Source organism: Hippocampus bargibanti, linkage group LG15 (genome assembly GCF_051943395.1).
Source record: "Hippocampus bargibanti isolate YZ-2025 linkage group LG15, ASM5194339v1, whole genome shotgun sequence".
In the NCBI taxonomy this organism is placed as follows: Eukaryota; Metazoa; Chordata; class Actinopteri; order Syngnathiformes; family Syngnathidae; genus Hippocampus; species Hippocampus bargibanti.
Window position 1 is genome coordinate 537,645 of NC_142748.1, and position 21,986 is coordinate 559,630.

Here is a 21,986-nt window from a genome sequence, read left to right on the forward strand (position 1 = left end):
AAGGGTTTATTGTTGGATATTCCTCCAATGTGAAACTAAAAGGGGTTAATCTAATGTAATCCAATCTAAAAACAAATACCGGCCACTATTTTGATTGATTGATTGAAAATTTTGTGAGAAAAAAAAAAAAACGCTGTCTCAATAAACTAACAGTTAGCCGAATATCTTTCTTCTTCTACTTTGCGCATGCCGCCTGGCGTCACGCTGCCTCTCACAGGTCAGCCTTGGTACTACAAGAGATAACTTGTTTGGATCGGATTCCCTTTTGTTTCATATTTTCCCTCACTTCCTTTTCCCCCATTTTTGTTTCAAATGTAAAACAAACGCGTTGACGCAATCAAGGGTGAGGAAACCCTGAACGCAAGTATCACCTGTGTGTTTTGTTGTGTTCGTAGGAGCGGCGGAATTCGATTGGCTAGTAGTAGTCTGTGGTTCCGGTTGGTGTGCTCGTCTGCCGCTGGTGCTCTTGAATGGTTGATGGCCGTCGACGTCGCTATTGTCAAGTTTCTGCGGGACAACATGGCCGCCACCTTTGGCGGAGACGTCCTTATCCGGGTCGCCGTCCTCGGGCGGGGCAGGAGGGGGCCACATCTTCAAAGCGGCTTCGACTGCTGCTTCATCGGCATGGCCTGCTGCAAAAAAAATGTGCGCGCGGGCTGGGGTAAACAAATGACGATGTGGTTTCTGTATCACGAAAGTAAACAACGTCCGGTACCTGAGTAATGGTTTCCCGAATGAACGACGGGCGCTCGCGGAGGCCAAGAAAGTAACGTCTGCTCTCCGTCTTGTTGCTTGGGGAGCGCTAACGCTAATGGTGAATTTGTGGAAGTCGGACATCTTGTTGATACTGAAAAAAAAAAAAAAAAATCAACAAAGATCAAATGTAATCAACTGCGCCTTTCAAAACTCTCAAGGTCACTTTACACTCACAGGATAAGTTTCTTTGTGGGTGAGCAGCGGCAGCCACACGTGCCAGCGTTCACACACGGAAGTTACTCAAATAGATAGAAAGCTATCTTGCTAGTGAATAGATAGCTATTAGCCAGCGAATAGATAGCCAACAGCTAGCGAATGGATAGCTAATAGATTCACTGCAATTCCCAAATGTATTCGGGAATTGAAAAGGATGCCATGGAGCGCCATTCCCAAATTGGTTCAGGTTCGGATAAAGCGCTTGTCAGACCTCTGGCAATGGTTTTCCCTTCCACAAGGGGCAACATTTGCCTTTTGGACAGCCGCCCCCATTTCAAGCTCTGATAAATCCAGACCCGTATCAAGGAAATTATTAGCTAGCTACTGTATCTGTAAACTAGCAAGCTAATAGATAGCCAATAGATAGCGTCCTTTTATTTTCAGTACGTACACTTAGTTATATAGCTATCTAGCTAGCTAGCTAACTGGCTATCTATTTGCTGTCTATCAGCTATCTGGTTGCAGCTATATAACTATATATATATATACACACACACATATATATACGTGTGTATATATATATGTGTAAATATATATACAGTAAAGTCTCGTTATATCGATATTCAAGGGAGTCCGAAAAAATATCGATATAACCAGACTTTACTGTATATATATACATATGTGTAAATATATATATGTACACATACATATATATATACACATATATATATATATATATGTATATATATATATATATATATATATATATATATATATATATATATATATATATATATATATATACAGTAAAGTCTCGTTATATCGATATCGGATATATCGATAGTCCGGTTATATCGATACTATTTCTATGCACGAACGGAGAAAATTACATGCAAACAGGGTCGGATATATCGATAGTCCCGGTTATATCGATATTTTTTCGGACTCCCTTGAATATCGATATAACGAGACTTTACTGTACGTATATATATATACATATACATACATATACATATACATATATACATATACATATACATATATATATATATACATATATATATACATATACATATATATACATACATATACATATGTATATACATCGATGAGAAGGTTTCTTCAGCCGTCATCTGTACAAAAGTGAAGGTTTCGGACGTTTCGCCTCCTATCCAAGAGACTTCGTCAGCGAACTAAAGTCTGACTGGTCGTATCGGCCCCATTTATATATCCCTAATGTCCAGACCTAGTGGCGCCGGACACAGCTATGATAGGTCCCTACTCTCAGGTTGGGGGGGGCGCGGGACCCCCCCCTGTGGCCCCACTGATAGTTCCTACATTCCTGACTAACGATTGGCCTATTACCCCCACTCCCCCCGGTATCACCTCATCAGCATAACGACCCTCATCAGCATTGCGAAAGTTGCCTAACCTGTTTTGCCTGAGCAGGCTATTGTATGAACGATCCAAATTGAACCTCACCCCACCAGACCGGTTTAATGAAGGATTTTGTTGTTTTATGAGAATCGCTTCTTTTACTCCCCTTTGAAACCATCTATTTTCTTTCGCTAAGATTTTAACCTCATTGTCGTCAAATGAGTGGTTAGTAGCTTTTAGGTGCAAATGTACTGCCGATTGAGGCCCACTAGTATTATCCCTGCGATGTTGATAAAGTCTTTTTTTGAGAATTTGTTGAGTCTCCCCAATGTACTGCTCTTTACAATTTTCATTCTTACAATGTATGGAATAAACTACATTACTTTGTTTTTCATTTGGTAGCCTATCTTTTGGATGCACTAATTTTTGCCTTAACGTGTTTATCGGTTTGAAATAAGTAGGAATTTTATGTTGCCAAAGGACTCTGTAGTTTTTCAGAAACTCCTGCAATGTACGGTACTGCTACTCCTCTCCTTTTAGAATCTTGAGAATTATTGGTTTCGTTCGCTATTCTTTCTTTCTGACATTTGTTGAATGACCACTGAGGGTACCCACAGTTAGTGAGTGCTCTCCTGATATGTGGGGCCACAGGGGGGGGTCCCGCGCCCCCCCCAACCTGAGAGTAGGGACCTATCATAGCTGTGTCCGGCGCCACTAGGTCTGGACATTAGGGATATATAAATGGGGCCGATACGACCAGTCAGACTTTAGTTCGCTGACGAAGTCTCTTGGATAGGAGGCGAAACGTCTGAAACCTTCACTTTTGTACAGATGACGGCTGAAGAAACCTTCTCATCGATGGACCACTCCTGTACGACTGAGAGCTTACACAGATATATATACACATATGTATATACATATACATACATATATATATATATATATATATATATATATATATATATATATATATATATATATATATATATATATACATACATATATATATATATTGAGAACGATCCCGACCGGAACGGTCACGGAAACCAATGAGCTGATATACACCTCAGCATCAGTGATCCTAGACATGCTTGGCTACAAGAGCAACCATGAGAGCCACGAGATTCATTACCCACCATGGAAAAGACGGTTGGAGGCCAAGATCAAGGCGGCTCGGAAAGATGTGAGTCAATTGACGGAGACCCAGAGAGGTGTGAATAAAAGGCCAATACCCAAGAGGTACATGCAGATAACCATACCTGAAGCACTCGAAACTGCCAAACAAAGGCTCCAGGCCTTGGCCAGTCGCCTAAAGAGGTACACGAAAGAGAATGAGGCCAGAAGAATAAACAGGCTGTTCGCAACACAACCTGCGAAAGTGTACGCTCAGTGGCAGGGTTCTAACAGCAGAGCAGACCCTCCAAGGCTGGAAACTGAAAGATACTGGAAAGGCATATGGGAGAAGGAGGTCGTACATAACAGCAGTGCACAATGGCTGGTGACTCTGAAAGAGGAGCACAGCAACCTCCCTGAACAGAACCCAGTTACCATCACAGCGGCAGATATACAAGGAAGAGTCTCAGGTATGAAAAACTGGACGGCACCAGGCCCGGATATGGTCCACACCTACTGGCTAAAGAAACTCACAGCTCTCCACGAGCGCCTAGCAGCACAAATGAACCAGCTGCTGATGGATGGGACTCACCCAGGATGGCTAACCGAAGGGCGAACAATCCTGATCATGAAGGATTCCTCAAAGGGTGCAGTTCCTTCCAACTATCGGCCAATAACCTGTCTCTCCACAACATGGAAGCTCATGTCAGGCATCATTGCGGCTAAGATAAGTGGACACATGGATCAATACATGAGCAAAGCACAGAAAGGCATTAGTAGAGATACTAGAGGTGCCAAACATCAGCTGCTGGTTGACAGAACAGTCGCTCAAGACTGCAGGTCCCGACATACCAACCTGTGCACAGCCTGGATTGATTACAAGAAAGCATATGACTCGATGCCACACACATGGATCAATGAATGCTTGGAGTTGTATAAGGTCAACAGGACCCTGAGAGCCTTCGTTGCAAACTCGATGAGGATGTGGAAAACCACACTTGAAGCCAATGGCAAGCCACTAACGCAAGTGTCCATCAAATGTGGCATATACCAAGGTGATGCACTCTCCCCACTGCTGTTCTGCATAGGACTGAACCCCCTCAGCCAGATAATCGCCAAGACAGGCTATGGATACCGCCTCAGAAATGGAGCTACGATCAGTCACCTCCTCTACATGGATGACATTAAGCTGTATGCTAAGAGCGAAAGGGACATAGACTCCCTGATCCACACAACCAGGATCTACAGCAGTGATATCGGAATGTCATTCGGGCTGGAGAAATGTAGTCGGATGGTGACTAAGAGGGGCAAGGTAGTTCACACTGAAGGGGTCTCACTCCCTGAAGGAACAATAGCAGACATTGAAAACAGCTACAAGTACCTCGGTATACCACAGGCCAATGGCAACCTCGAATTAGCAACAAGGAAAGCGGCTACGACCAAATACCTCCAGCGGGTGAGGCAAGTCCTCAGAAGCCAGCTCAATGGCAAGAACAAGACCCGGGCAATAAACAGCTATGCCCTGCCAGTGATCAGATACCCTGCAGGAATAATAAGGTGGCCAAAGGAAGAGATTCAGACCACAGATGTTAAGACCCGAAAACTCCTCACCATGCACGGAGGGTTCCATCCCAAGTCCAGCATCCTGAGACTGTACACAAGCCGTAAGGAAGGAGGCCGGGGACTAGTGAGTGTGAGAGCCACTGTCCAGGATGAAACATCCAAGCTCCATGAATACATCAAAGAGAAGGCTCCAACGGATGATGTACTCAGAGAATGTCTCAGTCAATGGGGAACAGAGGATGAGGTGCTGGAAGAGGGACAATCATGGGAGGAAAAGCCCCTACACGGGATGTACCACCGAACCATAGCAGAAGTGGCTGATCTCAAGAAGTCCTATCAGTGGCTAGAGAGGGCTGGCCTAAAGGACAGCACAGAGGCACTCATCCTGGCTGCCCAAGAACAGGCCCTGAACACCAGAGCCATAGAGGCAAGGATATACCACACCAGACAAGACCCAAGGTGTAGGTTGTGCAAAGAGGCACCTGAGACAATCCAACACGTAACTGCAGGGTGTAAGATGCTGGCAGGGAAAGCCTACATGGAGCGCCATAACCAGGTGGCTGGCATAGTCTACCGAAACATCTGTGCGGAGTATGGACTGGAAACCCCAAGGTCAAAATGGGAAACACCTCCCAAGGTGGGAGAGAATGACCGAGCAAAGACCCTGTGGGACTTCCAGATACAGACTGACAAGATGGTAATGGCCAACCAACCAGATATCGTGGTCATAGATAAAGGGGAAAGGAAAGCCGTTGTCGTGGATGTAGCGGTCCCGAGTGATGGGAACATCAGAAAGAAGGAACATGAGAAAATCGAGAAATACCAAGGGCTCAGAGAGGAGCTGGAGAGAGCCTGGAAGGTAAAGGTGACAGTCGTGCCTGTGGTGGTCGGAGCACTTGGGGAAGTGACCCCCAAACTCGACGAGTGGTTGCAACAGATCCCGGGAACAACATCGGATATCTCGGTCCAGAAAAGCGCAGTGCTGGGAACAGCACGGATACTGCGCAGAACCCTCAAGCTTCCTGGCCTCTGGTAGAGGACCCGAGCTGAAATGGGGACAGACACCACCCATGGTGGGTGAGACGAGGATTTTTTTTTTTTTTATATACATATACATATATATACATACATATACATATGTATATGTATATACATACATATATATATATATATATGTATATACATACATATATATATATATATATGTATATACATATACGTACATATATATATATATATATACATATATGTATATACATATACGTACATATATATATATACATATATATATATATATATACATATACATATATACATATATATATATACATATATATATATATATATATATGTATATATATATACACATATATATACATATATATATATATATATATATATATGTATATATATACATATATATATACATATACATATATATATATATACATATATATATACATATATATATATATATATATATATATATATATATATATATATATATATATATATATATATATATATATATATATATATATATATATATACTATTCCGCCAGCCACCGTGGCGCTGTGCGGTTTGGTTCGTCCGACGAAAACTAGTTTGGACGCCAAGATTATATTCTCGTGACTTTAATGTCCGTAAAGCGAAACATTCGTGAGCTAAAGTGTCCGTAAGCCGAGGTATCACTGTACTTGATAAAAATACACAGTTGCGACAATTCCAATTAGGTTCTATATATTTGTTTAAATCACAGTTTGTCAATTCGGAGCATACCGGTGAGCAGGGTAAAGGCCAAATCAGACTCAAGATCGTTCTTCACAGAGGATAAAGAATGCAGCATATGTCTTATATTGCTTGTCTGCATGAGTTGATCCACCCTTTGTGTTACAATGTTAACAGTTCAAATTTAAGTGTGGCCACTTTTTTTCGAAACTCACCAAATTATTCGGAAATTGAAAATATGACGTAGAGCGCCATTCTCAAATGTTGTTTTTTTCATGATTGGGTGCCAATAAAGCGCCGGCCATGGCCTCTGGAATTTTTTTTCTTTTCCACAAGGGGCATTATTTCCTTCTTTTGTGTTAGCACTTTGTTCCAGCTTCAGCTTGTTATTAAAGCGCGATATAAACCAATAAGTATTGCATTGTGTTTTGGACAGCCGCCCTCATTTCAAACTCATATAAGAGGACAGTGGAAGGTTACTTACGCTGCATTGAATGTTTGAGTGCACAATTTGAGAGCCACGGACGCGACGGTGCTGCGAGTGAATTGATTCTTACTTTTTTCCAAGGTCACCTCCAGCCGAGGAGGCTCCGGGACTTCCCACTGCTCCTCGTCAATTGGTAGCTCTCGGATATCCTCCTTCATTAAGAACCTTTTAAGGGCTGCCGGCTCCTGTTTTGGTTAGAATTCATTGTTTGGGCTTAGATGACACCTATCAAGCTACCTCGCACTAACTCACTTTTCTTCTTACGAAGCCAGATAATAATAATAATAATAATAATAATAATAATAATAATAATAATAATAATAATAATCCATTTTATTTCTAAGCGCCTTTCAAAACTCTAAAGGCCACTTTACAGTCACAAAATCGTTTTATCTGCGCGTGAGCAGCCGCATGCGCCAGCGTTTACTCAACCCAGAAGTAACTCAAATAGATAGAACGCTAGCTAACAGATAGCTAATAGATAGCCAGATAGACAGTTAACTAGCTAGATAGCCATAGAGCAACTAAATAGCCAGCTACATAGCTAGCTAGCTAGACAGATAGCAAATTGCTAAATAGCCAGCTACATAGGAAGCTAGACAGCAGAAAGTAATCTAGTTGATTGGTGAAATTAACAACACCGAATCATCATTTTAAGTCATCGGTTTGCACGGAGGCATAAAACTTGACAAAATGAATTCAATATGGGAAAATATGTACATTTCTCCACTGCCAGACTAATAAAGGCTAATCTAATCCGATCCAAAAGTCAAACATGATTAGCAATGGTGAGATGTGGCTTTTCTTTTTTTCTAATCATACTTGTATTGACAAGTATGACAAAACAAATTCATGATTGGGGCCCGCGACCAAAGGATACATTTTGACAAGACAAGCTAGCATTCGCCACGATGATGAGGCGATGTTGATACAATGAAATCATTTCAGCAAATTAATTCTTTTAGAAGTGTAGACATAACTGTTATTATTTTTGCACCTATCAGTATCTAAGTAATATCTCTGTTTCAAAACGGTTAATGGACCACTGGATTATGTATTAATTTTATTTCATTTGACTTGTATTTAGCAATATGCAATCGTGCGGTGTTCTAAACCACAGGTGTCAAAGTCAAGGCCCGGGGGCCAAATCTGGCCCGCTAGATCATTTTATTCGGCCCGCTAAAGCAAATCAAACTTGTGAAATGCCATGATACTTGCTAAAATGCAAACCAAAATCTCAAATTGTTGTCTGTAAACCACAAGACCAGTCATTATTTGTGACTTCAAATTTGAAAATTAGTTGTTCATCAATTTGTTATTCACTCTGTATGTAATATGTGGAGGGGATGAAACATTCATACGGTTCAAATAAAATCAACACATCTGAAAGATATGACTCAATATTAACTTAAAAGAAGAAACACATTGAGACGTGTCCCTCCCCCACTTGGGTTTTGTCCCGTATTTGAGAAGCATTGCATATATGGACTTTGCTGGCACATCCGCAGCAAAGGCTCAATTATTTTAATCAAATATCCAGCTGGGTCTTCGCCAGAGTGGATTATCATTGATTAGAACGCGACCCAGTTGCGCCGCACGTCTGCAGCTGCCGCAACCAACAACCACACAAGGATATTCGTTGGGATAATTAACGGCTAAATTTTGCATTTTGCAAAGCTAAAAAGAAGATGAGCAAGTCTGCTAAATACGCATTACTGGGAGTAAATACTCAACATTTTATTAACTATCTATCTATCTATTGCTAGCTATTTGAGTCAAGAAACATATTAGCCAGCTAGCTATTAGCTATCTATTAGCAAGCTCGCTTTCTATCTGTTTGAGCTACTTTGGGCGCGCGTGGCTGCCAATGCTTACCCACAGCAAAAAAACTATCCTGTAACTGTAAAGTCACCTTGAGAATTGTAAACGGTGCATAGAAATCAAATGTATTATTATTATTAGTATGATTATTATTATCAATGCGTGAAGAGGTCAAATGTCACTTACATCAAGAGATGCAATTAGGCCACTGAGGAAATTCATCAGCTCCTTCCTGTGGCCGCTATCTGTGCAGAACAGTTTCACCAGCTCCCTTAAACACACAAGCAGAGATATTGAAAGTGAAGATATTATGGGAACAAAGTACCCGTAGACATAATGTTGGGTCTATGTAGCCCTTCCAAAGCCTATGAATTTAGTTAATTTATGTTAGCTTAGCCTGCTACATTCCTCTGGAGGTTTTGATTCCATGGTGTGAAGCTTCACTTATGTAGTGAAGCTTCATTTCTGATGTAAAGCTTTGTTTCTATAGTGACGCTTCATTTCTGATGTAAAGCTTCAATTCCATAGTGAAGCTTTACTTCAAGTAGAAGAGCTTGTAGCACATGATATTTTTACACAACCAAATTCTCGAATCTGCTCCCACAAATAGAGCCTACTTTTGTCCAATGGATATGGAACTTATCATATTTGAAGTTACATGCTGTTGTACGGTTAGTTGACCGAACGCAAGGCCCACAATGGAAGCACAGAATATCTGGGATCAATCTGAAGTGAACAGACACAGCCTGTAAAACTGTCATCTTCTTGTAGGAGATCTGGCCTTGGACTAATTTACGACTTGGTAAACTCCTTCACAGGAAAAGCTCATTAGCCTGGTTATAAATCTATTGGTTCATGGAAAGACAACCCATTAAAATGTCTCTTTTCTGATGGTTTATGGATGTTGGTGCTTGTATCACAGGTGTGGTATTCAAATGAAGAAGACTATCACTTAAATTTGCATATACAGTACAATGATACCTTGGCTTACGAACTTAATTGATTCCCAGACAGAGTGTGTAAGGCGAAAAGTGTGTATCCCAAACATTAATTTCCCAAGGGCAACCATTAAAATGAGAATAATCCATTTCCAGGTCCCCATAAAACATAATTTTCTACTTTCTTATTTTCCAAGCCTTAAAACTACACAAAATATACCTTATTTTATGTATAATAAATGTGCTATGGTATTGTAATTAAAGAAATAAACTGCACTGTATAATAAAGTTGTTTTATTGACCTTTGTGATGGTCGTTGATGGCTTGATGGAATGGAGTGGCCATCTTGAGGAATGATTCCCCGTAAGCTTTGGCAGCTTTATGGTCAGAAGTGGCTGCCTCACCATGACGAATGACACTATGAATCCCTGTACGACGCTTAAAGTCCTCGAACCATCCGTGGCTAGCCTTGAAATCATCAATGGATGTCTCTTGACGACATCCGAGTGAAGTTGCTGTGCTTTCTCCGCGATAATTGTATCTAGTTCCTCATCAATTGTGTTCTGTTTAGCTGGGTTGACTGCTTTTTGCATCAAGTGTACAGATGGCTTGTGCGGGTTATTTGTGGAGCCTGATTGATGGGATAGTTTGTAGTCTACACTCTGCCTTTGAACTATCGGTCATCTTCCTGTGTTTGAGCCATTTTTCACAGTGTCAAGGGGAGGAATATTCAATGAAGCAGTTGAGAAATACCTGCAAATGTCCAGCTTGGCTGTGAGATGATCTTTTTGGATGCATAATTCCTTCTTATCCTTCAACAGACAGATGACATCAGTCATCTCCAGAATAGCGTCTTGGTAGTCATCCAAATCCAACTGGTAGCGGATATACAGTTTGCCCACCTGTAAATAACAGCCAAAATACTGCTAAGACCAATTTTTTAAAATGCATACTTCAAATGTTGTTTTTTTCAAGGACTCTTGACTGACTTGTGCAAATTTAAGCCTTTGGATCTTTCCTGCGATGTGATCCTCAATCAGTTCCGTATAAATATCCCCCAGCTCCTCATGGTGGTAGAGGAACTTCTGGACGTGGGGGATCAGTGATCGCACCATGGCCTGCATGGGTGCGCAGGGTCTCCAGCTCTCAGTGAGGGACTCCATCTTGACACATTGAGATAGCAGACGGATACCGCAGATCTTCATGAATTCCAATCTGTCATTCTCGTTGAAGGCCAGAATGGCTGGTTCGCCTGGCGCCATTCTCCCTGCCAGCAAATCAATCAATCAATCAATAATCAGGTCATACACTTTTATTTGTGTTTGTACAGTAATAGATACATGTTGTATCCCTCCATGGATTACGCAGTTGTTTTAATACTCTTGTGATACGTTACATGCAATGTTCATTAAAAAAACGAATGAAAAATACATAGAAAAGGAAGAAGAATAATACATAAAAAAGTTTGCTTTTTTTCAATTACAGTATTGTAAAGTGCAAGTGAGTGTAAACTGGGTAATACAACAGCAATTTTGGGGGAAATACAGGTAACATCCAACTTACGACCAGCACGACTTAGGACCACGACCGCCAGACCCTATTTTTAATATTTTAATGATATGCCTGGCAACGCGTATGACAATTTTGGCGAGCATCTCACTGTCGCACAGCAATCGAGCGCGTGATGGCAGCGGAGGGGGGAGTGTACACCGACGCCGGCCACGGTGCGGCCAGGACTAGAGCCGAGGCCGGTCGGGCGTCGCCGCCTCTTTGAGAAAGTTCGATCGGGGTACAGGCGGCAACACGGAGAACACCGGCGACCCAGAACCACGCCCGCCCCCGTGGCGTCCGAATCGCTATTCAATATTTTCAATGGATTTCATCTTGCGACTATTTTGACTTACGACCGCTTGGTCAGAACGGAACCCGGTCGTAAGTCGGATGTTACCTGTATCAAATACTGGACTTTCTAAAGCATGAAAGCGTACCAGAGGACCCCTTATTTTTCCTTGGGGCTGTCTTCTTCTCTGCCTGTGGCAGATCCAGGAGGCAGACCTCCTTATGAGGTTTAAAGATCTTCTCCAGGTCTTTATTGTCTGCTATCATGGGTTTACGTGCCAGGCTCACCCAGTTCTTAGCCTTGGTGGGGAAGACCCTCTTGTCAGATACCATACCTAATTGAAAGGAATCAGAGCTCATGGAATGTGAATGGACACTGACGAAGAGGCAAGGTGTGGCAAGATCAACGTGAAGGCTTCACTCACCTTTCAAAGTGGACGAGTAATTGCCATCGAGTATATAGTGAGATTCACCACACACTTTCATTCTACACTTGTCAGCTGTAGGACAAACAGAGACATGATTGTCAATGACAATATCGCGTTTTTGGGTGGGATGGCGGATATTACCAAGTGTGGCGTAGAGCACTGACACATCCTGAAGCACTTCAGCCGTCGGGATGGGACATGACGAAGCGATGAGTTCCAAAATGCCGACATATTGACGCATGTTGGGGCTGCTATCCACATTCAGGAGCTGATAAAATCACAGTTATGTCATTATATTAGGAATATCCCTGGTCATGTGACATTGAGCAGGTTATTGAGTCTGGGCTAATTAATTCATCAAGGGGGAGACTCTTCTGAGCGGTTGCGCCTTTTCGGCAGCACGAATATGCCAGCACTGTTTTTGATTTGCGAGGAATGGGTGCAGAAAGTGCTTGAAATTGAATGACTGCGTGTCTTTTGTGTCGTGTCACATTATTTAGTATTTTCTTCAAGATGTATTTTGTTCTTCTACTTCTTCCTTGCATAACTTTGCTGCTGTGAAATGTACATTTCTCCAATGCAATACTAATCAAGGCTAATCCAATCCATTCCAAGTACACCACAGTGGCCAAATTTGTAGCTTTATTATGATAGTTTTTTTCTTGTTGCGTTTGAAAAATCGTTCAATTGAAAGAAATTCAAAACATGATCCTGTATGACGCAAATGTGTCACTTACATTGGCGTCATGGACATTTTCAACTGGGGTCAAAGCAATAGCCTTTTACTCTGACAGTTTGGGAAATTGTATGTCATTTTTTGGTTGCTTTTTGGCAAAGGATTTTTTTTACTTGGTTTGAATTGGTCATGTATGCGTTCACTCACTCCAACAAAGAAGTCTTTCATGCCTTCCAGTTTGCTATAAAAGGGAACCAAGACTTTGGGCTCCTCCATAGTTTGCTCCGCTCCATGGATCAGCGTTCTATAGCGCTGGAACATGTGAGTCGGGTCACTCCAGCATACCTCCCTCAAGTGGTAGAAGCGCCCCGAACACCAGTCGTCGCTTGGTTTGTGGAAGCCCAACATTTGATTAGTGACAAGTCAATAATAATAATAAAGGCAAATCCAATCCAATCCAATGGATTCAAACAAAACAAATTGCTTACCTGCGGTTTTCCAATTGGACGAATACAGCCGGATTATGCTTGAAAAGCTCCTTCAGGCTACTCTGGGGGCAGTTGGTGTGTAGGTAGGAGTAGATATTATGGATGTGCTGAATTGTGGAGGTGAAATAAGCCCCCTCTGATACATCATCACGGAATTCTTGTTGATCTGCTGCCGGTTTGTTACACCACTCCTTCAGATAGGAAATCAGATTCTCCACAGATACATTCTGCCTTATTCCTAAAAAAAGGAACAAAAAAATATGTTAGGATGACTATTGATGTCCATTAGCTATCTATGTTTATTTAACTCATTCACTGCCAGACAGTGTGCAAAAATGTGTCCACTCCAGTGCCAGGGTTTTCGTCATTGTCACTCCAATTCCAGGACCCACAAAATATTGACTTTTAGGACTACATAAACATTCAATGCAGCGTAGGAAACCTTCTTTCATCAGAAAAAAAGAGGTCATTCTTAAGTATAATAATAACAATAATAATAAAAAAAAAAAACTAGTCCGCCAGCCACCGTGGCGCTGTTCGACTGTGTGGTTTGGTGTTCATCCGCCAAAAACTAGTCCGCCAGCCGAGACTATATGCTCACGAATGAATGTAATGTTCGCGAAGCGAAAAGTTCGTGAGCTGAAGCGTTCGTATGCGGAGCTATCACTGTGCACACTAAAATCAACACAGATTCCAATTCCTATTCTCATGACATATTCTTACCGAGGGCTTTGGTGAACTCGCTAGGCTCCATGTTCACATAATAGACGTGTGTCCCAAGTAGGTCGGCGATTTCGGGCGCATTCAAGTAGACCGTGTTGGGACATAGGTAGTTCATCTCTGTCTTTTCATCTTCCTGCGGGCGAAAGGCTGGCATCCATTTGAGACGACACAGGAAGTGGTAAAAGGAAGACTTGGTCGTTCGGATCGGCCGAAAGTCTCTGTCCATCAGCTGAGCGCTGAGGTACTGAGAGTAGCGATGCCTGGAACAACGCATGATAATCATAAATAATGTCAGTCACTCAGTGGATCTCGAATCACTTTGGAAATGATTGTCAAAATTCCGCTTGAGTGATGTTGACATTTGACATTGCTCGCTAAAGTGCCAGAACTGCGTGATGAGATTATTCTGCAGCACGGGGCATTCGGAGTCATTTCTATTCACGCTTGGAGGGAAAAAAATATCGCGTGTGCAATTGACCGGTCTAGTATCATTATGTAACTTCGTACATGGATCTGCACAGGATCCATGTACGAACGGAACACAGACAATTGGTTCCCATAAAACATGATTTTCTACTAAATAAGACACAAAACTACACAAAATATACCTTATTGTAATGAAATAAATACACCGTACTGTATAATAGTCATTTTATTTACATTTGTGATGGTTGTTGATGGCTTAATGGAATGGGATGGGAGGTCAGAGGGAGGGAATTGCTGTTTGGAAGGAGAGTCACATTCCATAAGGACTGTAATTAAAGAAGTAAACTCTACTCGTTTTATTTACAATCTAGGGACTACAATACTACCCCGGTTTAAGGTGCATTAGCACGTTAAGCTAACACTTCAGTGTGTGGATATTTTCAAAAATTGTAAACAGAGCCAAAACAACGCTGTGTAATGGCTCCACTAATCGCCAAATGGACACATTAAACAGGGTAACATGCTATCCATTCGAACACAGGTGTCAAAGTCAAGGACCGGGGGCCAAATCTGGCCCACCACCTAATTTTATTCGGTCCGCGAAAGCAAATCAAACGTGTGAAATTCCATGATGCTTGCTAAAGTCCCAACCAAAAATTCAAATTGCCCCATGTAAACAACAGTCATTACTTTTGACTTCAAATTTGAAAACTAGTCGTTTGCTCTATATGTCATGCGTGGAGAAGATGAAACATTCTAATGGCTTTCAGAACGGCCCCCTAACTACAATGTGAGCCGCGGCAAAAAATGAATTTGACACCCTTGCATTAAAACCATGATCATGTTCAGTCTCGATGCTATTTTGAGATCTGCCTTTGTTCAAACCGTCAAAGGGAACGCCTCTGTCACTCATGGGACAATATTCGTTTTGACAGAATGTGACACGGGGACCGACATGCGTTAGTTACCCTGTGTTCCAGTTGGTGGCCAGCAGATTTAGCAAAGCCTTTCTCTGTTCCAGAAGGCGGGGGCCAGTCAGCTGGGCCGTGGCCAGGGCATGAAACTCCTCGCAAGGGTAGTCGTCAAGTACGCAGTTCTCCCCGGGAGTTTGTTGCCACATTGCGCTTTCCACTGACCACGGACTGCAATTCTGCAAGGGCAAAGCAAGAAAGAGCAAATGTATCATTAAAAGGGCCGATTGCAATTGGATATATCGTGGATTTAGACTTCACGCGCTAGCACTATAAATCTATAAAACAATGAGTTGCGATTACAGCCCAAGCTAAAACAGGCCTTTAGAATTACAAGCTGCTGACATGTCTCTTTTGTCACCTGCTCTTACTGCTCACTCTCAAAGCAGCCCTTGTTTTAGTGTACCTTTGCCTTTCCTGCAGATCATACACTTATTCAGCCGGTTCTCTAGTTTTATCTACCTTCATAATTCCATGTCTGTTTTTAGCGTTAGCTTTTATCAAATACATTTCCCAAAAAATGTGATTTATACTCCAGTGCGACTTTCATACACACGTTCCCCAACGTACGAATGAAATATGTTCCGAACGGTCGTTCGTAAGCTGAATTTGTTCGTAAGTTGCTTCAGTGCTATATTTTGTATGGAATGTATGTTTAAGGCTTATAATAATAACAATGACGATGACGATAATAATCATCATCATCATAATACTAATCATACATTTACTTTTAGAAGCACCTTTCAAAACTCAACATCACTTTACAGTCACAGGATAAGTTTTTCTGTGGGTGAGCAGCGGCAGCCACACGCGCCAGCGTTCACTCACCCCGAAAGTAACTCAAATAGATAGAAAACTATCTAGCTAGCTAATAGATAGCCAATAGGTAGCTAGCGAGCTAACTAGAAAGATATATAGCTAGCTACATAGCTGGCCAGCTAGCTAGATCGATATATAGCTAAAAGCCAGCTCGATAGCAAATAGAGGCTGGAATTATGCACAACTTCTTCTACAGGAGGAAATGGAGTCGGTCGACACTGACGGCAGTTATACAGGTATGCTTAAGGTTTGTATAAGTAACCTGTATTGGTTTGTACCGCCAAATAAACATTTAATAAAATATATGCTCTATAAAGATATATACATGTACAACTGGAGAGAATACTACATATGAAGTGTCTGTAGTCCGTAAAATAGGGGTAAAAAACAATTTACATTCCACATATTGACTATCAAAGTCATGCATAAGAATATGCAGCCATTTCTATGAGTAAGGAAAGTATAACCGGTGTTATTGCGCACCATTTGAACCTGTATTGAGATTGATTACAAAGCAGATGAGGTGACGGTTGAGCAATGTCATCCTCACCAGTTCATTGGGTGTGAGCGTCTGTCTCTCTTTTCGGATGATGAGACCATCACTGACAGCCAGTCTGCTGAACAGTTGTCTCCAACCCGCCAGATCATTGTCTGCCTCCAAGTACTTAGGACTCAGGAGGATCCAGTCAAAGCCTGGTTGATGAGTGCTAAGTTAGATCATGGTCATGGCAATGTTATGGAATACACATCAATACATGGATAAAATAGTCGTGATGACAGTGGAACCTCAAAATTTGAATGTCAGTGTCACTTTTATTTGGATACTAAGTTTCATATGGCAAGCATTAAACTAAATGTAATTCAGGATACAAAGCAAGTTTCTCTAATTACAACACACTAGCACATTTATTATACATAAAAGAATGTATATTTTGTGTAGTTTTACATCTTATTTAGTAGAAAAGTACGTTTTATGGGGACCTGGGAATGGATTCTTCATCTTTTTAATGGTTTTGTATGGGAAATAAATGTTTGGCAAACTTAACTTTTCACCTTACACACACTTTCTGGGAACCAATTAAGTTTCGTAAGCTGAGGTATGATTGCATAACTGTATAGTGCCTCTGCAATTTTGCACAAACCTGCCGAACAGCATCCCGTTACCAGAGACAAACTAATTGTATGATCTACCTCAGGGGTGTCAGTCATTTTTTTCCGCGGGCCACATTTTAGTTAGGGTTTCCTCTCGAGGGCCGTTATGGATTTGGGGAAGCCATTAGAATGTTTCATCCCCTCCACATATTACATATAGAGCGCGGACCAAATTAATGAACAACGACTTTTCAAATCTGAAGTCAAGAATAATGACAGTTATTGTGGTTTACATAAAAAAATCTGAAATTTTGGTTAGGCTTTTAGCAAGCATCATGGAATTTCACATGTTTCATTTGCTTTTGTGGGCCGAAGAAAATGATGTGGTGGGCCGGATTTGGCCCCCGGGCCTTGACTTTGACACCTGTGATCTAAATACCTGGCCAGTAAAGATGACTGATTTGTTTTTAATTTCCAAAATTACAACTGTTCTAATATTACTGTTTTTTTTTTTCATAATATAAACAGTTGGACTGTGTATGAAAAATTCACTTTCATTTATTTCAATGGGGGAAAAAGTGTTCAATTGACCAGTTTGACCAATAGAGGTTCCATTGTACTCATTCTCATGTTAAAACGACCTCACAATGAAACACGATCTTGAGTACGTACCAGGCAGTGTCGTTGACAGATCCATGTTGCCATAAGCTTCAGAGAAGTGCACCCTGCACTGCTGCGGGCAAAGCAGACCCTTGTTGGTGAGGACTGGTAATGCAATGTCTGCATACTCTTGGCTGGAGATGCAATGCTGCTTGATGAAAACCAGGTAACTCACAACCACCTCCTCTGGCTTTGACTGTGTACCAAATAAGTGAGGGGAAAAACATGTAAGATAATGATAATACATGAAGCTTGATTTGAAAAGTTGGACTTATATTTCTGAACACAAAATCAGCAAAAGCTGATGCAACATCTAAAATATCTACCTTCCACTTTTCATGCTGTAATGCAGGGTAGATGTGCTTCTCCAGCAGCTCTTGCGGCTCAAGTTGATTAACTCCAAGTCTCCTCAGCAGCTCCCGCACTTGCTGACTTTCCAAAGGTTCCATACAGCTCAACAGAGACGGGTGAACTACGTTGAGATCTTCGTACAATAAGGACACGTGTCCTGTGGGTTGGAGAGAGGGGGAAATATTGAAGGAACATTTTCAATATGCTCAGATTTTTTACTTCCAGCCAAATATGTAGAGCAGCATTCTGAAAATTTCAGAAAATCAGAATCCGACAACCTTTATTCGTCCCACAGTGGTCCACATTTGCAGTCCACAGCAGCAATTTGATGGGATAGAAAAACAAGATATTCTAAGCATAGTAAAAATGTCAGCAGACTGAGAACTGAGACTGTAAACGTGCAAAACCGTTTCATTAAAAAAAAAACTGTACATAGTGCAAGTATCAAGAAAATGTATATTGATTCATGCAACTGTATTGCATCAACCCATATTTCATATATTTAAAGCTAAATAGTTCCATGCCTCATTTCCCTTTATTTCCTCATCATGCACTTGACTTCTAATGTTTGCACAATATACATCTTATTCCTCAAGTGACTGAAAAATATCATTATTTGGAGATGGCAGAAAATGAACCAAAGACAAAGAAGACACAAGAAAAATATGTGGTGTGGTTCAAGGACGGAACCTTGAGGCACTCCCAACTTGAGAAAGTCAGCAATGTTACAATTTCAATACAATGCCCTGAATGCTCACACAGTTCTCAAGCCAGGAAAGGAGGACCTCAAAAATTTACCACAGCGTGCTTAAAAATCACAAGTAGAAGACAATTTTGCCAAACCGTCGGCTATAATGCAAAGCACAAACCCATTGGTTGACACTGGTAGCGCTGGGCTTTGATAATTCAGCTGCTACCTCTGCAAACCGTTATAAATGGTGGATGGATGGGTTAAACCATGCACGAGATGACACACAAAAAATGTGAATAAAACTAAATCATGGCATTTTTGGGTCATGAAATAGCGTTCGCTACACGCACCTAAAACAGCAGCATTGGCCCTACACTCAAAAGAAAGGGCGTCAGTGGCCTACATTCCAAGACAGGCACTTTGTCTCTGTCCTGCTGAATATTTTAGACGAGTTCACAGTGATTCACTCGGTGCTCTCGCTGCTATCACACACAACTTTGTACACTTGACTTCCCTGGAAGCTGAAGACTTCAATATTCAGAGCGACTACTGCTACTCGCTATGCTCGCTGACCTGGAAAAGAAACTTCACTCATATCATTCCATGCCTATTGTCATACACTTCAACACTGAGCTTATACGAAGACAAATAAATGTCAACTCAACAAAGTATCTCAAAGTAAAATGCTCCATTGGAAGGGTTTGTGACCCATGAAAAAAATTACAGAAGAGTTCATTTGAATGAAACGCATGCCCACATTGCAAACCCGAAAATACGTATGCTGCATTTAGGTATGATGACGCACAAGTCCAGTCTTATTCTCGACTCGGTCTATTCTGAGTTCTCTTGAAGAGATTTGAAAAACGGATGTGTCAAACATTCACTTCCTCCGGTGATAGGATGTCTTAGAAATTCTCTCATCAATTTTATTGCTACCATCTATCTTTTTTTCAATCTGCTTATATTCACAAGGGTAGCGGAGGGTGCCGGAGCCTATCCTAGCCGTATTCGGGCAGTAGGCGGGGGACACCCTGAACCGGTCGCCAGTCAATCGCAGGGCACACACACACACAACAGCCATCCACACTCACACTTAAACCTAAGGACAATTTTTAGTGTTCAGTCTATCATGCGTGTTTCTGGAATGTGGGTGGAAACCAGGATAAAACCCACGCAGGCCTGCAAAGAACATGCAAACTCCACACAGGTTGGCCAGAGTTAAAATTTAACCTCAGCTCACAAACTTAATTGGTTCCCAGAAAGTGTGTGTGAGGCAAAAAGTTTGTCTTCTTCCGAACATTTATTTCCTATAAGAAACCATTAAAATGAGAATAATCCATTCCCAGGTCCCCATAAAACATCATTTTCAACTAAATAAGCCTTAAAACTACACGACATATACCTTATTTTATGTATAATAAATGTGAGTGTTATGTATAATAAATGTGAGTATATGCAAATTTAAGTAATACATTAGTAAAACATAGTTTTCTTGATTACAATACCACGCCCCTGGAACGTTCTAAGCGTGAACAGCTGTAAGCAATAAAACATTGTCTCTTCCATGAATTGATAAATTTGCAACCTGGCTAATGAGCTCTTCCTGTGAAGGAGTTTCAAGTCGTAAAATGCTTCTGTGATAAAGGAGTTTCCCAAGTCCTAAATTCTGTCCAAGGCCGGATCTCCTAGATGAAGATGGCAGTTTAACAAGCTGTGTCAGTTGACCTCAGATTGACCCCAGGCTGTCTGTGCTTCAATTGTGTATTCGAGTCACACATGTTGACTCAGCATATAACAGCATGAAACTTTGAAATATGATAACTTCTTATTCTGTCTAATCTCTATCAACATGCTAATAGGAAGTAGGGGTGTGCTATAGGGAGAGGCCACCCATAGGAGGAGATGGAGAAAAAAAGGGAGTTTATCCCGCCTTTTTCAGGCAGCAGGGGCCGTACGCTCTCAACTGGTTGCCAGCCAATTGCAGCGATGAGTAATCATTCAGTCAGTTCATTTGCATATTTGTTTCATGGTAGAAATATGACAGTAATAAATTTTAAAGTGACAGAAACTGGCAACCGAGCAGGATTTTCAGCAGAGAAAGTCATTACCGGTTAGGGCTTGGCTTTTCTTTTCCAACGGGAAGAACACGGCGTCTCCATCAAGCGCCACCACACGCCCGTCAGCCATTGGAATTAGAGATAGAGTCCGAAGCGTCTGCAAAATTAGGTCGCCGTCTCCATAACCGTGTTCCACAGCCCTGAAGTTGCAAACCAGAAGTCTGGCCAACTGACGCAGGCCAGCATCTAGACCACAAAAGAGTTCTTCATGTGAAATTATGGTGTGCAATGAATTACAAATTAACTATTGTCAAGTCCGGGACAAGAGTTCCGGCTCATTATACAGCCACTGGTCTTAATTCATCATGCCACCGTGACTTGATCAAAAGTAGGATGCACTTCATTCACTCATTCACTGCCAGATGATGTGCAAAAAAAATGTGTCCACTCCAGTGCCAGGGTTTTTGTCACAGAATACAGTGATACGTCAGCTTACGAACGCTTTCGCTCACGAACTTTTCGCCTCCCGAATATTAAATTCGCAAGCATATAGTCTTGGCTAACAAACTAGTTTTCAGCGGACGAACCAAAGCACACAGCGCCATGGTGGCTGGCGGACTAGTTTTCGGCAGATGAACACCAAACCCACGGTCGAACAGCGCTACAGTGGATGGCAAACTAGTTTTCCTCACCCGCTTTGAGTACAGATGTGGTTTGTTATCAAGTGGAGTACTTTTGCTATTATGGGACTGTAAAAAGACCCCACCACAGGCTAGTGTTAAGCCGAAGAGGACAGAAAAGGAAATTACGCTCGAGCAGAATAAG

The 21,986-nt window shown here is 41.6% G+C and overlaps 1 protein-coding gene across 2 annotated transcripts in view; it reads right to left on the reverse strand.

Moving 5' to 3' along the window:
• LOC148887030 (uncharacterized) overlaps window positions 1-21,986 on the reverse strand; it is a 48,161-nt gene that overhangs the window by 2,676 nt on the left and 23,499 nt on the right. Inside the window, exons 30-46 of one of the 2 annotated variants that reach the window (XM_089015970.1) lie at window positions 21,213-21,407; window positions 18,389-18,570; window positions 18,075-18,258; window positions 16,861-17,003; window positions 15,489-15,670; window positions 14,095-14,354; window positions 13,372-13,609; window positions 13,091-13,268; window positions 12,349-12,475; window positions 12,205-12,279; window positions 11,929-12,114; window positions 10,930-11,207; window positions 10,694-10,842; window positions 9,189-9,273; window positions 7,252-7,366; window positions 716-847; window positions 372-629 (exon numbers count right to left, since the gene is read on the reverse strand). In XM_089015970.1, the coding sequence (XP_088872096.1) occupies window positions 372-629; window positions 716-847; window positions 7,252-7,366; window positions 9,189-9,273; window positions 10,694-10,842; window positions 10,930-11,207; window positions 11,929-12,114; window positions 12,205-12,279; window positions 12,349-12,475; window positions 13,091-13,268; window positions 13,372-13,609; window positions 14,095-14,354; window positions 15,489-15,670; window positions 16,861-17,003; window positions 18,075-18,258; window positions 18,389-18,570; window positions 21,213-21,407 (2,967 nt within the window). Of the gene's footprint in view, window positions 1-371; window positions 633-715; window positions 848-7,251; window positions 7,367-9,188; window positions 9,274-10,693; window positions 10,843-10,929; window positions 11,208-11,928; window positions 12,115-12,204; window positions 12,280-12,348; window positions 12,476-13,090; window positions 13,269-13,371; window positions 13,610-14,094; window positions 14,355-15,488; window positions 15,671-16,860; window positions 17,004-18,074; window positions 18,259-18,388; window positions 18,571-21,212; window positions 21,408-21,986 lie in introns of both variants that reach the window. The other variant, XM_089015971.1, reaches the window with a different exon arrangement.